Source organism: Pelophylax lessonae (assembly GCF_965119305.1).
Source record: "Pelophylax lessonae genome assembly, chromosome: 7".
Lineage (NCBI taxonomy): Eukaryota > Metazoa > Chordata > Amphibia > Anura > Ranidae > Pelophylax > Pelophylax lessonae.
Genome location: NC_138774.1, coordinates 291,118,896 through 291,138,269, shown reverse-complemented (window position 1 = coordinate 291,138,269; position 19,374 = coordinate 291,118,896). Strand labels below are relative to the sequence as shown.

Below are 19,374 nucleotides of genomic sequence, written 5' to 3'. Positions count from 1 at the left end.
CACCCCCTCAATAAATCATGGTCCAATTTGCTCTAGCGGAGCATCACTGGTTCGTACTGTCCTTAAAAGATTTTATTCTGCAACAAAATCCATTGTGTTTCAGGGGCTTGACAGTCCCCCCTTCATCAAGTTCTGCAGATCAATAACCATAGAGTAAGGAATTCCATCCTGAACTGTAAGCTGTAACCAGTGCTTTAAGTGGCCCAAAAGAGGTGGTGCCGGTACTCTATTATAGCCTATAAATTTTTTTCGCCCCCCCCCCACCCCACATCAGGGTCCCCAGAGAGCACCCCCCCCTGGCCTGGGCTGGGACTCCGGAGCAGAGGGACTCACTGGTGGTGACTGGTTTGGCTCTGGAGTGGGAAATATTCTTGGGGGGGGGCAATTGAGGGGGCAGATGTCCAAAATGAGCGTGGAGAGGTGGCGGTATGCTCAAGAGCCATATTTGGAAGTGGCGGTACTGAGTACCAGTGCATACCGGTCCACTTAAAGCACTGGCTGTAACCCATGTAAGAGTATCTTGTACAACCATAACCACAGGGTGAGGGATACTATTCAGGACTGTCATTTAGAACCCAAGTAGGCGTATCTTGTTGAACGATAAGCATAGGGTTAGGGATACCACCCTGGACTGTAAGCTGGATGCCAAGTAGACATATCTTGTAGAATGATAACCATAGGGTGAGGGATGCTATCCCTTGACCGTAATTTGAAACTCAAGTAGCCGTATCTTGTTGAATAACCATGGGGTGAGGGTTACCATATTGGACTGCAAACTGGAACTCAAGTAGGAGTATCTTGTAGAACCATAGGGTAAGGGATAACATCCTGGACTGTAAGTTGGAACCCAAGTAGATGTATTCTGTAGAACGATAACCATAAGGTAAAGGATACCCTCCTGGACTGTAAGTTGGAACCCAAGTGGGTGTATCTTGTAGAATGAAAACTAAAGTGTGAGAGAAAGCATCCTGGACTGTAAGTTGGAACCCAAGTAGACGTATTCAGTAGAACGATAACTATAGGGTGAGGGATACAGTCCTGGACTGTAAGTTGGAACCCAAGTAGGTGTATTTTGTAGAACGATAACCATAAGGTAAAGGATATTCTCCTGGACTGTAAGTTGGAACCCAAGTAGATGTATTCTGTAGAACAATTACTATAGGGTGAGGGATACGGTCCTGGACTGTAAGTTGGAACCCAAGTAGGTGTATTTTGCAGAACGATAACCATAAGGTAAGGGATACCCTCCTGGACTGTAAGTTGGAACCCAAGTAGATGTATTCTGTAGAACGATTACTATAGGGTGAGGGATACGGTCCTGTTCTGTAAGTTCGGACCCAAGTAGGTATATTTTGCAGAACGATAACTATAAGGTAAGGGATACCCTCCTGGACTGTAAGTTGGAACCCAAGTGGGTGTATCTTGTAGAATGAAAACTGTAGTGTGAGAGGAAGCATCCAGGACTGTAAGTTGGAACCCAAGTAATTGTGTATAAATTATGCAGGCACTTGGACAAAGATAGATAGTCAAAGATAGCTAACTGTATCCAGTTGCCTGCATGATCTTTTTATGCCTACTTGGGTTCTAATTTACAGTCCAGGATGATATCTCTCACCCTATGGTTATCTAAAAAGCCCTGATGAATGGGGAGTGTTGAGCCCCTGAAATGTGTTGGCCTTTGTTGCAGAATAAAATATTTTATGGATTGTACAAACTAGTGTGGTGTTCCCATTATTATTGGTCTTAAGAGCTGGATTTTTTCATATCGAACGAACAACAATAACAAATTACTTTCAATGGTATCTTTACCAGATGAGAAAAGTACAATTAGAAGTTCATTGTTGGGGCTTTCAGACATTTAACATGTTTGACTCCAAAAAATGTCCAAGGCATGGCCCAGGTTATTCTATCCAGCAATTCTCATTTCTTTTGTGGGAAGTAAGAAGAGAAATTGTTCAAAGAATGAATTGTCAGGCAGGTCAATTAGAAACCAGAGCTAATCTGCATAAAATAAATTAGAATTGTAAATCTGTGTGCATTAATCTAATAACATTGCGAGATCCCAGTGAGAGCTTCAAGGTAAGTAAATAAAATGAAGACATTGCCGGCATGCAACATATCAATTTGGCTTGTTTATTTTCTATCTTAGAATTGCATTTGGAGAGATCCTTTATTAAAGGGGAAATAAAAGACATCAGTAAGAGTAACATGGAAAAAATAAACTTATAGTTTGCCTCCAGTGGTGTTGTGGACAGCCAAATAGCATAAGAGGCGTCAAATTCAGAGATGATCCAACATCAATGTTGTAACCACCAACAGCCCAAATGACTGGTCTCGGGGGACAAAGCCCTTAGAGCAGCCTATCTCAGCCTTTTCACCCCTAAGGAACCCTTGAAATAATTTTCAGATCTTTGGGGAACCCTTGCTAAAATTAATTGAAGGATAGAGGGAAAATGCCCCTTTAATTTGTGTCCAGTGGGCAGAATGCCATCCTTACAAACAACTAATAGGATCATTGGACTCATGCCGCTGACTCTTCCAAGTGATGTTGTCTCTGGAATTATGCAGACACCATCAGGTGAGAGGTCAATCAGCCAAAGCTCAAGCAACCCCTAGTAACGTCTGAAGGAACCCTAGGGTTCCACAGAACTTTTGTCCAGAATGGCTGCCTTAGAGGGTTTAGAGAACCTTGGCCAATTGCTGTTTCAGAACCCTTGCTAAAATGAATTAATTGAAGGTTGGAGGGGAAAATGCTCCTTTAATTGGTGTCCGGTGGGCAGAATGCCACCCCTATAGACAACTAATTGGAGCATTGGACTTATGCCACTGACTCTGCTAAATGACGTTGTCTCTGGAACTATGCAGGCACCATCAGATGGAATGTCAATCAACCAAAGCTCAAGGAACCCCTAGCAACCTCTGGAAGAACCTTAAGGGTTCCACAGAACCCTGGTCGAGAATGGTTGCCTTAGAGGGTTTAGAGAACCTTGGCCCATGGCTGTTTCGGAGCCCTTGCTAAAATCAATGAATTGAAAGTTTGAGGGGAAAATGCTCCTTTAATTGGTGTCCCTTTGGCAGAATGCAACCCCTATAGACAACTAATTAAAGCATTGGACTTATGCCACTGTCTCTGCTAAGTGATGTTGTCTCTGGAACTATGCAGGCACCATCAGATGGGAGGTCAATTAACCAAAAGCTCAAGGAACCCCTAAAAACCTCTGGAAGAACCTTAAGGTTTCACAGAACCCTGGTCGAGAATGGTTGCCTTAGAGGGTTTAGAGAACCTTGGCCCATCGCTGTTTCGGCACCCTTGCCAAAATGAATTAATTGAAGGTTGAACAGGAAAATGCCCCTTTAATTGGTGTCTAGCAGGCACAAGTAACGCAGTGCTGAATAGCAAAAAATACCCTGGTCATGAAGGGAGAAAACCTTACAGAGCTCAAGTGGTTAAAATGTTTTATGCACCCTCAAATTGATGAAGAATACTTCTCAGCTTCTCCTTCCCCAATGGGGCGCCTCTGCTGACATATTTTCCCATTTTTGGGGCTTAAATAGTTACTTTGCCTCCATTTGGGACTGAATGAAGGTACTTTACATGCACCTTCACTGGGCAAATTGCTATGCAATTTTTTTTTCAAGCACTTCTTGGTGTGTTTAATGATGCTGCATTACTAAAGGAGCAGAGAATGTTCAGTATGTAAAGTAAATGTTCACTTCACTTAACCTCCCTGGTGGTCTGATTATGTCCAGATTTCTGTGCTAAAAGCGGGACATTGTGTTGCATGGAAATCTGTTTTTTACATTTAAAAACTCACCTTCCCCTGCGATCCCCGCTGTCCTTCCCTGCCGTCCTCCCGCTGTGTGCTCAGCCGATGCCAACACCTGTCTTCTGGTTCCCTTCCCTGCGAGCGTTGCGACGCAGGGGGGGTGGAACTGGTGGCAATTAAAAAATGTAAATACACCAAATGGCATGATACAAAGCTGTGATCCTAACGGATTACACTGTATCATTCCATTTCACCACAGGATTTCACCTGGTGGCTTTTCCAGTGCCCTGCCTGTGCTTTTCCAGTTCTTTGTGCCTGGAAAATTGAGAACGACCATGGCATCCAAAAAGCGTTCTTTTTGCGTAAAAGCGCTTTTAGACTAACTGGAAAACAGCGACAGCGAAACTGAGTTACCTAAAGAACTGAGCGATAGCGATTCGTGGGAAAATTCGTCATCAGGTACGGAAAGTGAGGACAGCGATGATTCTGATGTCTCTTTCTGGCACTATTAGAGCCTCTGGCTCTAATCATGTGCTTCAAAAAAAAAAAAAAAAAATCCCCTATTGGAATCCATGCATCCAGCGCCCTGCATGTAGATTAGGGGGCCGAACGCATGGATGGGGGGCGGCGCCCCTGCACCCCCAATGAATGGGCCGCCACTGCAAAAATGTAACAAAGGTGTAGACTTCTAGGCCGTCCACGGAAGTTAACACCTCGACAGGAGCATCTTCTGCTGAGAAGGGTTGAAGAAAATTGCCATGCAAGTTCACTGCAATTAGCTAAAGAAGTAGAAAGCTAGACTGGGGGGGGGGGGGTTGTTTCCTGTGACACAAAACGACATATACTGCAGAGGAATGGCTTGCATGGGTGTTGTCCATGAAGGAAGCCTCTCCTAAAGCCCATGCACATAAAAAACTTGCCTAAAATTTGCCAGGGTCCATGCTGAAAAGAGAAAGTGGCCGGTATTGAAGTGGCTAAATAGCAAGTAATGAGTAAGGGAAATTAAATAAATAATTGCTTTCACATTGTTGAAATGATTGAAGTGATCTCCAAGTTACTTTATTCGCAAAGCTAAGAAATTATTCACCACGCAGAGTGATCACCTTCCATTTTTTTTTTTTTTAGTAAATAGCAGCCACAGTAAGTGCTAATGCAGCCACTTGTAATCTGGTTAAGAATCTGTATGCAATTACAGACCATTATACTACAAACCCGAGGCTTCTGAATTGAGTCTAGAGCCTTCTACTAAGCCACGTTCAGACTAATTGTTCTCCTAATCCCCTATGCTTGACTCATCAGCAATCACCGACCTTGTCCACATGTGATAAGGTGGATGATATCTATATAACCATTTGGAGTACTCTAAATGATTACGTACACATTTCAGTATGCAATATTTATACATATACTCATGTACAGTATCTCACATAAGTGAGTACACCCCTCAACATTTTTGTAAATATTTTATTCTATCTTTTCATGTGACAACACTGAAGAAATGACACTTTGCTACAATGTAAAGTAGTGAGTGTAGAGCTTGTATAACAGTGTAAATTTGCTGTCCCCTCAAAATAACTCAACACACAGCCATTAATGTCTAAACCGCTGGCAACAAAAGTGTGTACACCCCTAAGTGACCATGTCCAAATTGGGTTCAATTAGCCATTTTCCCTCCCCGGTGTTGTGTGACTCGTTAGTGTTACAAGGTCTCAGGTGTGAATGGGGAGCAGGTGTGGTAAATTTGGTGTTATCGCTCTCACTCTCTCATACTGGTCACTGGAAGTTCAACATGGCACCTCATGGCAAAGAACTCTCTAAGGATCTGAAAAAAAAGAATTGTTGCTCTACATGAAGATGGCCTAACCTCTGAATTTACTGAATTACCTACACAGAGTGATGTGGCAAGCACTTTTCCCCAGTGACACAGTGTAATACCTAATGTGACAGTGCACGGATCCCCTGGAGCATGGGCGAAGTCACCAAGTCGGTAGACAAGGGAACAGTTGGATATAGGCAGTGGTTGTGCCAGGGAGCAGACAAGAGTAGTCAGGTCCAGGCAGGAGTCATGGCAGGCAAGGTGGTAGTTAGGTCCGAGCTGAAGTCCAGGCAGGTGGCAAGCAGGAGATTAGTCAGACCCAGGTCTTTGCAGGCAAAAAGCGAGCAGTCAGGTCTATCCAGGCCAGAAACAAAGAAGCAACTAGCAGGTAAGTATTAAAGCTCTTTTGCTCACTGGTAGCTGATAAGTCACAGCACCTGCAGTACAAAATTTGGTGCTTAAGTACGCTTTTTGGTCACAGGACATGCCCAGCCTCATTACTGGGAACTCTGGAAGACCTTGAGGTAGTGGAGGTTCTAGTTGTCTTGGAAATCTCAGCAGGGATCTTGCTAAGATTTCTTAAAAGATCTGGTAGGGATTCTGCTAGCAATCCTGGAAGACCCAGCAGGAATCCTGCAAGGATTCCTGGAAGACCTGGGAGAGGTCCCACAAGGGAACCTGAAAGACCCAGCAGGAATCTTGTGAGGAATCCTGGAAGACCCGACACAGAAGCTACAAACCCTGAAAGACCCGGCACAGAATCTACAAACCCTGAAAGACCCGGCACTGAACCTGCAAACTCTGGAGGAACCTGCGGGAATCCTGCTAGGAATCCTGGAAGACCAAGGAGTGGTTCCACAACAAGGCTTCCTGGAAGACCAAGGAGTGGTTCCACAACAAGGCTTCCTGGAAGACCAAGGAGTGGTTCCACAACAAGGCTTCCTGGAAGACCAAGGAGTGGTTCCACAACAAGGCTTCCTGGAAGACCAAGGAGTGGTTCCACAAGGCTTCCTGGAAGACCAAGGAGTGGTTCCACAAGGCTTCCTGGTAGACCCAGCAGGTATCCCACAAGGTATCCTGGAAGAACTCGAAGGGGTCTAACAAGGAATCCTAGAAGACCCAGAAGGGATCCTTCAAGGAATCCTGAAAGACCCCACAGGGATCATGCAAGGAATCCTGGAAGACATTGGAGAGGTACCACAAGGAATCAAAGACCAAGCAGAGTTTCCGCAAGGAATGCTGGAAGACCTGGCACCGATCCTGCAAATTCTGAAAGATCCGGGAGGGATCTTGCTAGCACTGTACCACCAGAAGAGTACAGGCTGTTAAAGGCCACAAATATAACAGGGACAACCTCAAATTAATGGCTATGGTTTTTGAACGGGTGGTCCAAAAAGCTCATATAGGTGTGACGGTCAAATGACCATAAATGGTATACAAAGTGTTGCTCTATCATAAAATTTCCAAGTACAAATGAATTCAAATACAAATATACAGCGTGGGAAAAAGTATATGATCCCCTGCTGATTTTGTATGTTTGCCCACTGACAAAGAAATGATCAGTCTATAATTTTAATGGTAGGTCAGACGTTTCTTGTAGTTGGCCGCCAGATTTGCACACATCTCAGGAGGGATTTTGTCCCACACCTCTTTGCAGATCTTCTCCAGGTCATTAAGGTTTCAAGGCTGACGTTTGGTGACTCGAACCTCCAGCTCCCTCCAAATATTTTCTAGGCCACTCCAGAACCCTAATGTGCTTCTTCTTGAGCCATTTCTTTGTTGCCTTGGGCGTGTGTTTTGGGCCATTGTCATGCTGAAATAACCATCCATGACCCATTTTCCATGGTCTGGCTGAGGGAAGGAGATTCTCACCCAAGAATTGATGGAATATGGCCCCGTCCATCGTCCCTTTGATGCGGTGAAGTTGTCCTGTCCCCTCAGCAGAAAAACACCCTAAAGCATAATGTTTCCACCTCCATGTTTGACGGTGGGGATGGTGTTCTTGGGGTCATAGGCAGCATTCCTCCTCCTCCAAACACGACGAGTTGAGTTGATGCCAAAGAGCTTCAATTTTGGTCTCATCTGACCACAACACTTTTACCCAGTTCACCTCTGAATCATTTAGATGTTCATTAAACTTTAAACAGGCCTGTACATGTGCTTTCTTGAGCAGGGGGACCTTGCCGTCGCTGCAGGATTTCAGTCCTTCACAGTGTAGTGTGTTATTAATTGTTTTATTGGTGACTATGGTCCCGACTGCCTTGAGATCATTGATAAGATTCCCCCGTGTACTTTTGGGCTGATTCCTTTCCATTCTCATGATCATTGAAACTCCAGGAGGTGAGAACTTGCATGGAGCCCCAGACTGAGGGAGACTGACAGTTATTTTGTGTTTCTTCCATTTGCGAAAAATTGCACCAACTGTTGTCACCCTCTCACCAAGCTGCTTGGCGATGGTCTTGTAGCCCATTCCAGCCTTGTGTAGGTCTACGATCCTGACATCTTTGGACAGCTCTTTGGTCTTGGCCATGGTGTAGAGATTGGAATCTGATTGATTGCTTCTGTGGACAGGTGTCTTTTATACAGGTAACAAACTGAGATTAGGAGCACTCCCGTTAAGAGAGTGCTCCTAATCTCAGCTTGTTACCTGTAAAGAAGACACCTGGGAGCCAGAAATCTTGCTGATCGATAGGGGATCAAATACTTACTTCACTCATTAAAATGCAAATCAATTTATAACTTTTTTGAAATGCATTTTTCTGGATATTTTTGTTGTTATTCTGTCTCTCACTGTTAAAATAAACCGACCATTAAAATTATAGACTGATCATTTCTTTGTCAGTGGGCAAACCTACAAAATCAGCATGGGTTCAAATACTTTTTTCCCCTCACTGTAGATGAAAATGTTCAAACGTGAATAAATGTATAAATAAATGTATTTATCTTATTTATTTATACATTTATTCACGTTTGAACATTTTCATCTATATTTGTATGTGAATTCATTTTTATTTGGAAATTTTATGATAGTGCAACACTTTGTTTACCAATCTTTTTTTGTGATAAATACAGTGAGGGGAAAAAAAGTATTTGAACCCCTACTGATTTTGTACGTTTGCCCACTGACAAAGAAATGATCAGTCTATATATTTAATGGTTGGTTTATTTTAACAGTGAGAGACAGAACAACAACAAAATATCCAGAAAAACACATTTCATAAAAGTTATAAATTGAATTGCATTTTAATGAGTGAAATTATTATTTGATCCCCTAACAACCAACAAAAGTTCTGGCTCCCAGGTGTCTTCTATACAAGTAACAAGCTGAGATTAGGAGGACTCTCCTAAAGGGAGTGCTCCTAATCTAAGCTTGTTACCTGTATAAAAGACACCTGTCCACAGAAGCAAACAATCTAATCAGATTCCAATTTCTCCACCGTGGCCAAGACCAAAGAGCTTTCCAAGGATGTTAAGAACAAGATTGTAGATCTACACAAGGCTGGGATGGACTACAAGACCATGGCCAAGCAGCTTGGTAAGAGGGTGACAACAGTTGGTACGATTTTTCGCAAATAGAAGAAACACAAAATAACTGTCAATCTCCCTCGGTCTGGGGCTCCATGCAAGATCTCACCTTGTGGAATTTCAAAGATCATGAGAATGGTGAGGAATAAGCCCAGAACTTATTCTAGTGTCCATAGCGTCATCCTATGGTGACACTTAATATCCTTAAGCCCAGAACTACACGGGAGGATCTTGTCAATGATCTCAGGGCAGCTGAAGAAGAAGTCAAGCAGATTCCAATCTATCCACCGTGGCCAAGACCAAAGAGCTGTCCGAGTATGTCAGGGACAAATTGTAGACCTACACAAGGCTGGAATGGGCTTCAAGACCAACGCCAAGCAGCTTGGTGAGAGGATGAGAACAGTTGATGCACTTATTGCAAATGGAAGAAACACAAAATAACTGTCATCTCCCTTGGTCTGGGGCCGATCTCACCTCGTGGAGTTTCAATGATCATGAGAAAGGTAAGGAATCAGCCCAGAACTAGACGGGAGAATCTTGTCAATGTTCTTAAGGCAGCTAGGACCATAGTCACCAAGAAACAATTAGTAACACACTACGCCATGAAGGACTAAAATCCTGCAGCACCCGCAAGGTCCCCCTGCTTAAGAAAGCACATGTACAGCCCGTCTGTAGTTTTCTAATGAACATCTGAATGATTCAGAGGAGAACTGGGTGAAAATGTTGTGGTCAGATAAGACCAATATCGAGCTCTTTGGCATCAACTCAACTCGCCGTGTTTAGAGGAGGAGGAATGCTGCCTATGACCCCAAGAACACCATCCTCACCGTCAAACATGGAGATGGAAACATTATGCTTTGGGGGTGTTTTCTGCTAAGGGGACAGGGCAACTTCACCGGATCAAAGGGTCGATGGACGGGGCCATTTATGGTCAAATCTTGGGTGAGAACCTCCTTCCCTCAGCAAGGGCATTGGAAATGGGTCGTGGATGGGTATTTCACCATGACAATGACCTAAAAAACACACGGCCAAGGTAAAAAAAGGAGTGGCCCAAGGAGAAGCACATGAAGGTCCAGGTTCCTAGAGCTTAATCCCATAGAAAATATGTGGAAGGAGCTTAAGGTTCGAGTTACCAAACGTCAGCCTTGAAACCTGAATGACTTGAAGAGAATCTGCAAAGAGGAGTTGGACAAAATCCTTCCCGAGATGTGTGCAAACCTGTTGGCCAACTACAAGAAACGTCTGACCTCTGTGATTGCCAACAAGTATTTAAGTATTAAGTCATGTTTTGCGAAGGGGTAAAATATTAATTTCACTCATTAAAATGCAAATCAATTTATACCTCTTTTGAAATGCGTTTTTCTGGATATTTTTGTTGTTATTCTGTCTCTCGCTGTTAAAATTAACCGACCATTAAAATTATAGACTGATGATCATTTCTTTGCCAGTGGGAAAATGTACAAAATCAGCAGGGGATCAAATACTTTTTTCTCCTCACTGTACATTAGTTCAACTTTGGAGATTATGACTTGTTGATTTTGCACTTGGCACTGGTAAGAAAAATATTCTCCATATATGACTTTTATGTCATAAGGTGATTTATTAGGGGACAGCGCACTTATTTTCTATATAGTATTGTTTTAGTGTCGTATTCACTGCTTCAGGTGCAGCAGTCCACACATTATGAGCCGAACGCGAACCTACCCCCTTTCCCGAATTTTACTTGATCCTGCAAGGAACCCTGTACAACCCAGAAAGGATCCTGCAAAAAATCCTGAAAGACCCAAAGACCCAGAATATGGAATCCTGGAAGAACCAGCAGGGATCCTGTGAGTTCTGGAAGACCTGTTAGGGATTCTGCGAGTACTGTAACACCAGAAGAGAACAGGCCATGATTTTTGAATGGAATGTCTATCAAGGAATCCTTAAAGACCATGCAGGATCCTGCAAGGAATCCTGGAAGACAGACAGGATTCCCGCAATGAATCCTGGAAGAACTAGCAGGGACCCAGCAAAGAATTCTGGAAGACCAGGTGGTTATCCTGCAAGGAATCCTGCAAGACCTGGAAGGGGTCCCACAAGAAATCCTAGAAGATCCAGCAGGAATACTGCGAGGAATACTGGAAGACCCCATAGGCATCCTTAAAAAGGATCCTAGAAGACCTGGAAGGGGTACCACAAGGAATCCTCAAAGACCCAGCAGAGATTCTTCAAGGAATCCTAAAAGACCCCACAGGGATCCTCCAAATATTCCTGGAAGACTTGGGAGGGATCCTGTGAGGAATTCTGGAAGACCCAGAAGAGAACCTAAAAGGAACCCTGTAGGACTGAGAAGGGATCAAAGAATCCTGGAAGACCCAGCAGTTAGCGCACAAGGAATCCTGGAAGAACTGGAAGGGATCCCACAAGGAATCCTGGAAGACCCAGAAGGGATCTAGCAAGGAATTCTGGAAGACCTGGGAGGTGTCCCACAAGGAATCCTCAAAGATCCTGCAGAAATACTGCAAGGAATCCTGGTTCCTCCACAGGGATCCTGCAAGGGATCCTAGAAGACCTGGGAGGGGTACCACAAGGAATCCTCAAAGACCCAGCAGAGACCCTGCAAGGAATTCTGGAATACCCTACAGGGATCCTGCAAAGATTCCTGGAAGATCTGGGAGGGATCCTGTGAGGAATTCTAGAATACCCAGAAGGGATCCTGCAAAAAATCCTGGAAGACCCAGCAGTTATCCTGCAAGGAAACTTGGAAAAACTGAAAGAGATCCCACAAGGAATCATGAAAGACCCAGAAGGGTTCCTGCAAGAAATCCTGAAAGACCTAGGATAGGTAGTAGAAGGAATCCTCAAGGACCCCCCAGGGATCCTGCAAGGATTCCTGGAAGACCTGGCACCTGTCCTGTGAGTTCTGAAAGATCCTATAGGGATCTGGCTAGTACTGTACCGCCAAAAGTGTACAGGCTGTTAAAAGCTCTGGAGGACCCTGCGGGAATCCTGCTAGGAATCCTGGAAGACCAAAGGAGTGGTTCCACAAGGATTCCTGGAAGACCCAGCAGGTATCCCACAAGGTATCCTGAAAGAACTGGAAGGGGTCCCACAAGGAATCCTCAAAGACCAAGCAGAGATTCTGCAAGGATGCCTGGAAAACTTGGCACTGATCCTTCAAATTCTGAAAGATCCTGTAGGGATCCTTCGAGTACTGTACCCCCAGAAGAGTTAAGGCTGTTAAAGGCCACCAAGATAACAGGGACAACTTCAATTGAATGGTCGTGGTTTTAGAATGGGTGGTCCAAAAAGCTCATATAGGTGTGACGGTCAAATGACCACAAATGTTGGCCATATACTGTACAGTATGTTTTTAGGTGGATTCTGGGCCGTAGATAATTTTTTTTTTTCCTGGGGGGGGGTTCAGCCTTGAGTACCCCGAGAACAATAATTATCACACCTGCCACGCTGTGGCAAATTGTGGTGTGTAAATATATACAGTATATACAGTGCCCCCAGCAGGCACATCTGTTAGTGAAGCAATTAGTAAACATGGCTTCAATGTAAGCCGGGCCCCGCCTGCCAGCCTCGTGGTCTTCCCCAGTGGCAGTGTGGCTCCCGCAGCTGATAGGCTACACTAGCCTAGCTGCTGTAAAAATGACCGATGTTTTGGGGGAGTTTGGACCCCCCTGACCCCCCCTTATCTACGCCCCTGGGTGGATTTAGAAAAACAAAAGCTATATCTATAATTTTTGCTTCAGCCCATAGCTCCACTATTCCCCATAGTTGAATTATTATTCTGCTTCTCTTTGTTTAACACATCGAGTAATATTTATATGATGTCTGTTTAGAACAGCATGCGGTCATATAGTTATATAGCTCAGGAACTGTTTGTTCATCAATAACGTTACAGTTATAATTTACATAGTAAATGTCTCTTGTAATATTGATTTGTCCATTTAATGATAGTCAATATGTCCTGGAGTGGCGAATCGAATTGACTGGTAATAGGCTCCAACACTGTCAGCTCCACATGGCGGACTCTACATCCTCATCCATTAGTTTTATGATAGTAAGAGTCCCAGCCAAATAAACTTTTCAGGTATGTAATAAATTGTTATGTAGATGAAGATTGCTCAGCTGGAGCACAAACGCGTTATGGAATTCGCCACCAGAAATCGCGACGCAGCTTTCCTATCAACAGCCAAAGTGGAGATTTCCATTGTCTGTGATTGAGTATATACCATAAAACACAGCCAACCCCTAAAGGAACAGTCCGCTTATATAAAAACGTATCATTTATTGGCTTCAGCAATATAAGAAAATTATATCGCTCCTTAAAAAAACAATTAAAAATCCCATATAGCTCATAAAGGAGCCCTCTGAATAGTAAATAATGATTGTAAATGGTGTATAAACCAATAAGTGCATGTAAAAAAAAAAAAAAAAACGTAATTGCTATAATAATAATATAATAAATTGCACTTATAATCCCCAGAAGACAGGAGCATCCTCTGGAGAGGACCCAGGCTCTATAAATATACATAAAAAAATAAACAAACAAAAAAAATTACAAAAAATATAAGCAACAGTAAAGCCAAATAAAATAAATAAATTATATTTTTCATAGATCTGTACTAATCACCAATTGACCATAAATACCTGTGAATGCTTAGGGGTGTATTTCTAAAAACACTCAAAGTGCCACGCCCTGGCAAACTGCTTGTGTGTTCAGTTTGTGCAAACACGAATGTTGTTAGGCTACTTTCACTCAAAGTCGAAGGTTGCTTTTTAAATGTAGATTAGAGTTATTTATGAAAATCTTTCCAAGTTGAATTCTGTTCTTCATAAAGAATAGCGTAAATCATGAAAACACCATGTTTTGGCCACTAGATGGAGCTGATGATCACAGGAAATACATCTTTATTTACTATAATCATTAGTTCCACCTAGAAATAAATCCTTATTTACTATAATCATCAGCTCCATCTAGAAATAAATCCTTATGACAATAATATGGCCACTAGATGGAGCTTCTAATCATAGAAGAAACACATATTAGACACATTTTGGGGATTATTTGTGTCAGCTGTCAGCAATTTTAATTTTTTTTAAATAAATAGACCCCTTAGTGTTTTTACATAGGGGGTGGCTAGAAAAAAGCATAAATTAGCATTTTCAGGTCGACTTTAAGTTACACTATAAGGCCAAAAGTATGAGGACGCCCTTGCAAATTATTGTGTTTTACCCATTTCTATTGTTAACAGGTGTATACAATTCAGGTATTGTTAATGCTGAAACATGTAAAAACATTGTAGACAAATCTTGTGGCAACACCTTTTGTGATCCAGCATGATTGTACATGAATCTGTGTACAAAGCCAGCACCATAAAGTTATGGTTTCATGAGCTTTGTGTGGAAGATCTCAAGGGACTTGCACAGAGCCTTGAACTCCACACTACTGAAGACCTTTGAGATGAGTTGGAATAAAAGTTGTTGGCCAGGTCATCTCATCCAATATCAATACCTGACCTTATAAACGGGCACTGATTCCCACATTCACATTTTAACTCCTCATGGAAAGCCCTCCTAGAAGAGTTTACAAAGCCTTCCTAGAAGAGTTTACAAAGCCTTCCTAGAAGAGTTTACAAAGCCTTCCTAGAAGAGTTTACAAAGCCTTCCTAGAAGAGTTTACAAAGCCTTCCTGGAAGAGTTTACAAAGCCTTCCTGGAAGAGTTTACAAAGCCTTCCTGGAAGAGTTTACAAAGCCTTCCTGGAAGAGTTTACAAAGCTTTTCTAGAATAGTTTACAAATCCTTCCTAGAAGAGTTTGCAAAGCCTTCCTAGAATAGTTTACAAAGTCTTCCCAGAAGAGTTTTTTAAATGTTTCCCAGAAGATCTTTCAAAGTTTCCCCAGAACTGCGTAAAGAGCCTTCCCCTAAACGTTTACAAAGCCTTCCCAGAAAAGTTTCCAAACTCTTCTGGGAAGGCTTTGTAAGCTTTTCTGGGAAGGCTTTGTAAATTCTACTGAGAAAAGCTTACAAAGCCTTCCCAGAAGAGTTTACAACGCTTTCCTAGAAAAGTTTACAAAGCCTTCCTGGGGGAGTTTACAAAGCCTTCCTAGAAGAGTTTACGAAGCCTTCCTGGAAGAGTTTACAAAGCCTTCCTGGAAGAGTTTACAAAGCCTTCCTGGGAGGGTTTACAAAGCCTTCCTAGAATAGTTTACAAAGTCTTCCCAGATGAGTTTATAAATCTTTCCCGGAAGAGCTTTCAAAGTCTCCCCAGAACTGTGTAAAGAGCCTTCCCCTAAACGTTTAGCCTTCCTAGAAGAGTTTACAAAGCCTTCCTAGAAGAGTTTACAAAACCTTCCTAGAAGAGTTTACAAAGCCTTCCTGGGGGAGTTTACAAAGCCTTCCCAGTAGAGTTTACAAAGTCTTCAGAGAAGAATTTGTAAAGTCTTCCCAGAAGAGTTTAAAAAGCCTTCCCAGTAGAGTTTAAAAAGCTTACCCAGAAGAGTTTACAAAGCCTTCCCAGGAAAAACTTACAAAGACCTCCCACAAGTGTTTACAAAGCCTTACCAGTAGAGTTTACAAAGTCTTCCCAGTAGAGTTTACAAAGCTTACCCAGAAGAGTTAGCAAAGCCTTCCCTGAAGTGTTTGTAAAGCCTTCTCAGAAGAGTTTGCAAAGCATTCACAGAAGAGTTTGTAAAGCCTTCCCAGAAGATATGTCAGAACCACAAAGAGGATGCAACTCCATATTAATGACCATGATTTTAGAACGGGGTGTCCAACAAACTCCTATAGATGTAATGGCCAGCTGTCCACATACTGTTGGCCGTACAGTGTAGCTATTTGGAATGTGATCTTGTAACCAATGTTATAATATTTGATGTCTGTATGCCTGCCATTCAGTCTCACCCCTTTCTATGTTTTATTTTTAATTTCGATTTATCATGTCATTGTCTTCAGGTCTGCAGATCATTATGCCTCAGTACTTGCAGGAGAAGTTTGTTCAGGCTGCATTGAGTTATATCATGTGTAATGGGGAAGGCGAATATTTGTGCAGGAACAGTCAATGCTCCTGCTTGTGCTCTGAATCCTTCCCCCAATGTAACTGTCCCTTCACTGACATCCAGATCATCGAGAACACCTTGAGTAACCAGGGCAAAGCATGGGCACAAGCATACAGAGATTTTGAGAGCTCAGGTGAGGACAATTTCCTATTCATTTCCACAATGTTTCTTTCTTTAACAATGAATGTGGACCTCTTCACTCTTCTGCAAATAAAGGGGGTTTGATCATCGGAGGGTTCTGTACTTGTATGTTGAACGACAAAGTTCTCATTTGTGGTGTGTTTTTACAGGATCCTGCTTGCTTTAGGTTTCATGCAGTTTCCTGCACAGGGATAAATCGTAATTTGGTAAAACACACAGGGCCGGGACAAGGGGTGGGGAGGAGGGACAGTTGCCCTGGGCGCATTGGTTTATTGCAGGGATGGGGGGCGCCTTGACCCTAACCCTAAGGGAAGAGGGGGCGCAGTTTGGCATCTTTGCCCTGGGCACTGGATGACCTTGTCCCGGCACTTAAAACACAGAATACAATTGCGCATACACCACCCTCAGAATGGGCATTATACCAAATCCTGGAAGTGTACTGCACTACATGAAAGAGAACATAAGAGTTGATTTACTAAAACAGCAGAGTGCCAAATCTGATGCAACTATGCATGGTAGCCAATCAGCTCCTAAATTCAGCTTGTTCAACTAAGCTTTGACAATACAACCTGGAAGCCGATTGGTTACTATGCACAGTTGCACCAGATTTCGCACTCTCCAGTTTCAGTAAATCAACCCCATAGAGTAATTTAAAAAAAAAAAATGCATAGCTGTTTGTCCATCAAAACTGTGGCAAATGAGGCAAATGGCATGTTCTAAGGCTATGTTCTCTGCAGTTCGAGTGTGGAAAATATTGCATTATGGCCACTAGATGGGACTGAAGAGCAAACTCATTTTGGCCATTAGATGGGACTGAAGAGCAAACTCATTTTTGCCATTAGATGGGGCTGAAGAGCAAACTCATTTTGGCCACTAGGTAGGGCTTAAGGGCAAACTCATTTTGGCCACTAGATGGGGCTGAAGAGCAAACTCATTTTGGCTACTAGATGGGGCTGAAGAGCAAACTCATTTTGGCCACTAGATGGGGCTTAAGAGCAAACTCATTTTGGCCATTAAATGGGGCTGAAAAGGAACCTCGTTTTAGCCACTAAATGGGGCTGAAGAGGAAACTCATTTTAGCCACTAGATGGGGCTGAAGAGAAAACTAATTTTGGCCATTAGATAGGGCTGAAGAGCAAACTAATTTTGGCCACCGGATGGGACTGAAGAGCAACCTCATTTTGGCCACTAGATGGGATTTAAGAGCAAACTCATTTTGGCCACTAGATGGGGCTTAAGGGCAAACTCATTTTGGCCATTAGATGGGGCTGAAGAGACCAACTTCCTATGATAGTCAGCCTCATCTAGTAGCCATAAAATGGTATTTTCCCCCCATTTACAATTTTGCCCTATTGAACTTAATACATTTTCTTACAGTTTTGATGGATGAACAGCTCTGCATTTGTTCTTTAAATACACCCCTAAGCGATGCCAATAAAATATTTCCTTGCAAAGAACAGGAGCATTAAGTACTGTCCGTGATACTTTTCTTATTTGTGCTAACTGTTACATTTTCAGGACAAGCGTTTGGGGTGTCCCCTTCTACTGGATCCAAACCGTACTGACCAAGAAGACACCCTAAAAGTTTGTCCTGAAAATGTAACTGTTAGGACTCATTCTCATGGGCAGCATGACTAGTTGGTGAAGGAGCAGCAGCAGACTGATGAGGTCTGCTCTCTCCTCCTGCCAGCATGTTCGTCAGCGGATGTAAGTGCAGGATCCAAGCACTGCCTTACCCTCTTCAAGACTGAGCATGACTACTGGTGTTACAAGAAGCTGGAAACAAGTCAGAGAAAAGTCACACATCCTAATCTACAGGTTTACTCTAAAAACACATATTAAAAATGAAAGTGATTTGGAAGTGCAGAGGAGTGAATAGGCCCTGACAGTTCATATATGTTAATGAGATCTACTGTTGTCTATATTCCTATTTTATGTTTACATTGTTTTCCTATATCTCTTGTTGTGTTTTTTTGTTTTTCAGCATCCCTGTTTTATAACAAATGTATATGCTGCATAGTCACTTAAAGAAGATTCATATTTATACAGTTCTGTCCTTTATGGGGCAACGCACAGTTGATAGTTTGTCCCATGTGGCTAGGTGCTTTCTAACCCTGCCTATGGAGGTCAAAACTGTACTCCCCCCCCCTCCTCTGCTGCTGCAGCTGATCTGACAACAGCTAGGAAGGAGACAGACGCTTGATAACTGCAGCTTTTTTCAGCTCTGAGACAAGTAACGGTGTTATATAACGGTATCAGCCAAATGCTCAGACCAGTGGTGATGTGCAATTTCTACTTTACTTAACAATGAAAACTTAGATTACACAAGAGATCATGTGAGCAGGGGTTTCCAGTACAAAACGGTAATATGAACAGTAGGGAAAACAGGGCTAGAACTTATTAAAACAATTCTACTAATGGCCACTGGGTGGCAGCAGAGTATTCTGAGTTCAGTTTACTGATAGAATAGTGAGCGAAAGAATCTCACGTGTCCAAGATAGTAATCGTTCATTCAACAGACTGTGAGCTGAGGGGATTTCCTGCTGGCACAGACTTCACACTGGCACTGCTGATGCGGACTTTTGTCAGGAGGCTCTGGGGGCTGTAGATAGGACCACCCCACTGCATGGACAGCTTCTCAGAATTAACTGTAACAGAGTCTTCTTCAGTGACCGGGGCTTGGACAGATGCTGTGTGCTGTTGTGCTCACTGCTGGTCGCCCGCACCCCAGATTTAACAGGGGAGGACCCAGCACCTGGGGACAGCTCACTTGCCCAGTCACTGCTGTCCCATCAGGCATGATCTCTCTGAGCACCAGAAGCTGGGAGGAGCTGCCATTTATACCCCCTGGGTGTGTCCAGGAGCTCAGAGGATGCTGGGAGTCCAGAGGACTGTGGGGAGTTAAGGTAAAGGGACTTGCACCTGAATCTGGATAAAGGGGCACCCCACTACAACGGCAAAAGGAATGCAGAGGCAGACATGTTACCCCTTGTTCTGCATTCCTCTTTCCGTTGCTTGTCTGGGCTCAGAGCTGAGTCAAGCTGCTGTTGTGAAGTATCCATTTCCTTTTTT

At 43.1% G+C, this 19,374-nt stretch overlaps 1 protein-coding gene across 1 annotated transcript in view; it reads left to right on the top strand.

Annotated features, from left to right (window-relative positions):
• BRINP1 (BMP/retinoic acid inducible neural specific 1) overlaps window positions 1-19,374 on the top strand; it is a 312,079-nt gene that overhangs the window by 230,182 nt on the left and 62,523 nt on the right. Inside the window, exon 6 of the mRNA XM_082263342.1 lies at window positions 16,058-16,294. Within this exon, the coding sequence (XP_082119468.1) occupies window positions 16,058-16,294 (237 nt within the window). The remainder of the gene's footprint in view (window positions 1-16,057; window positions 16,295-19,374) is intronic.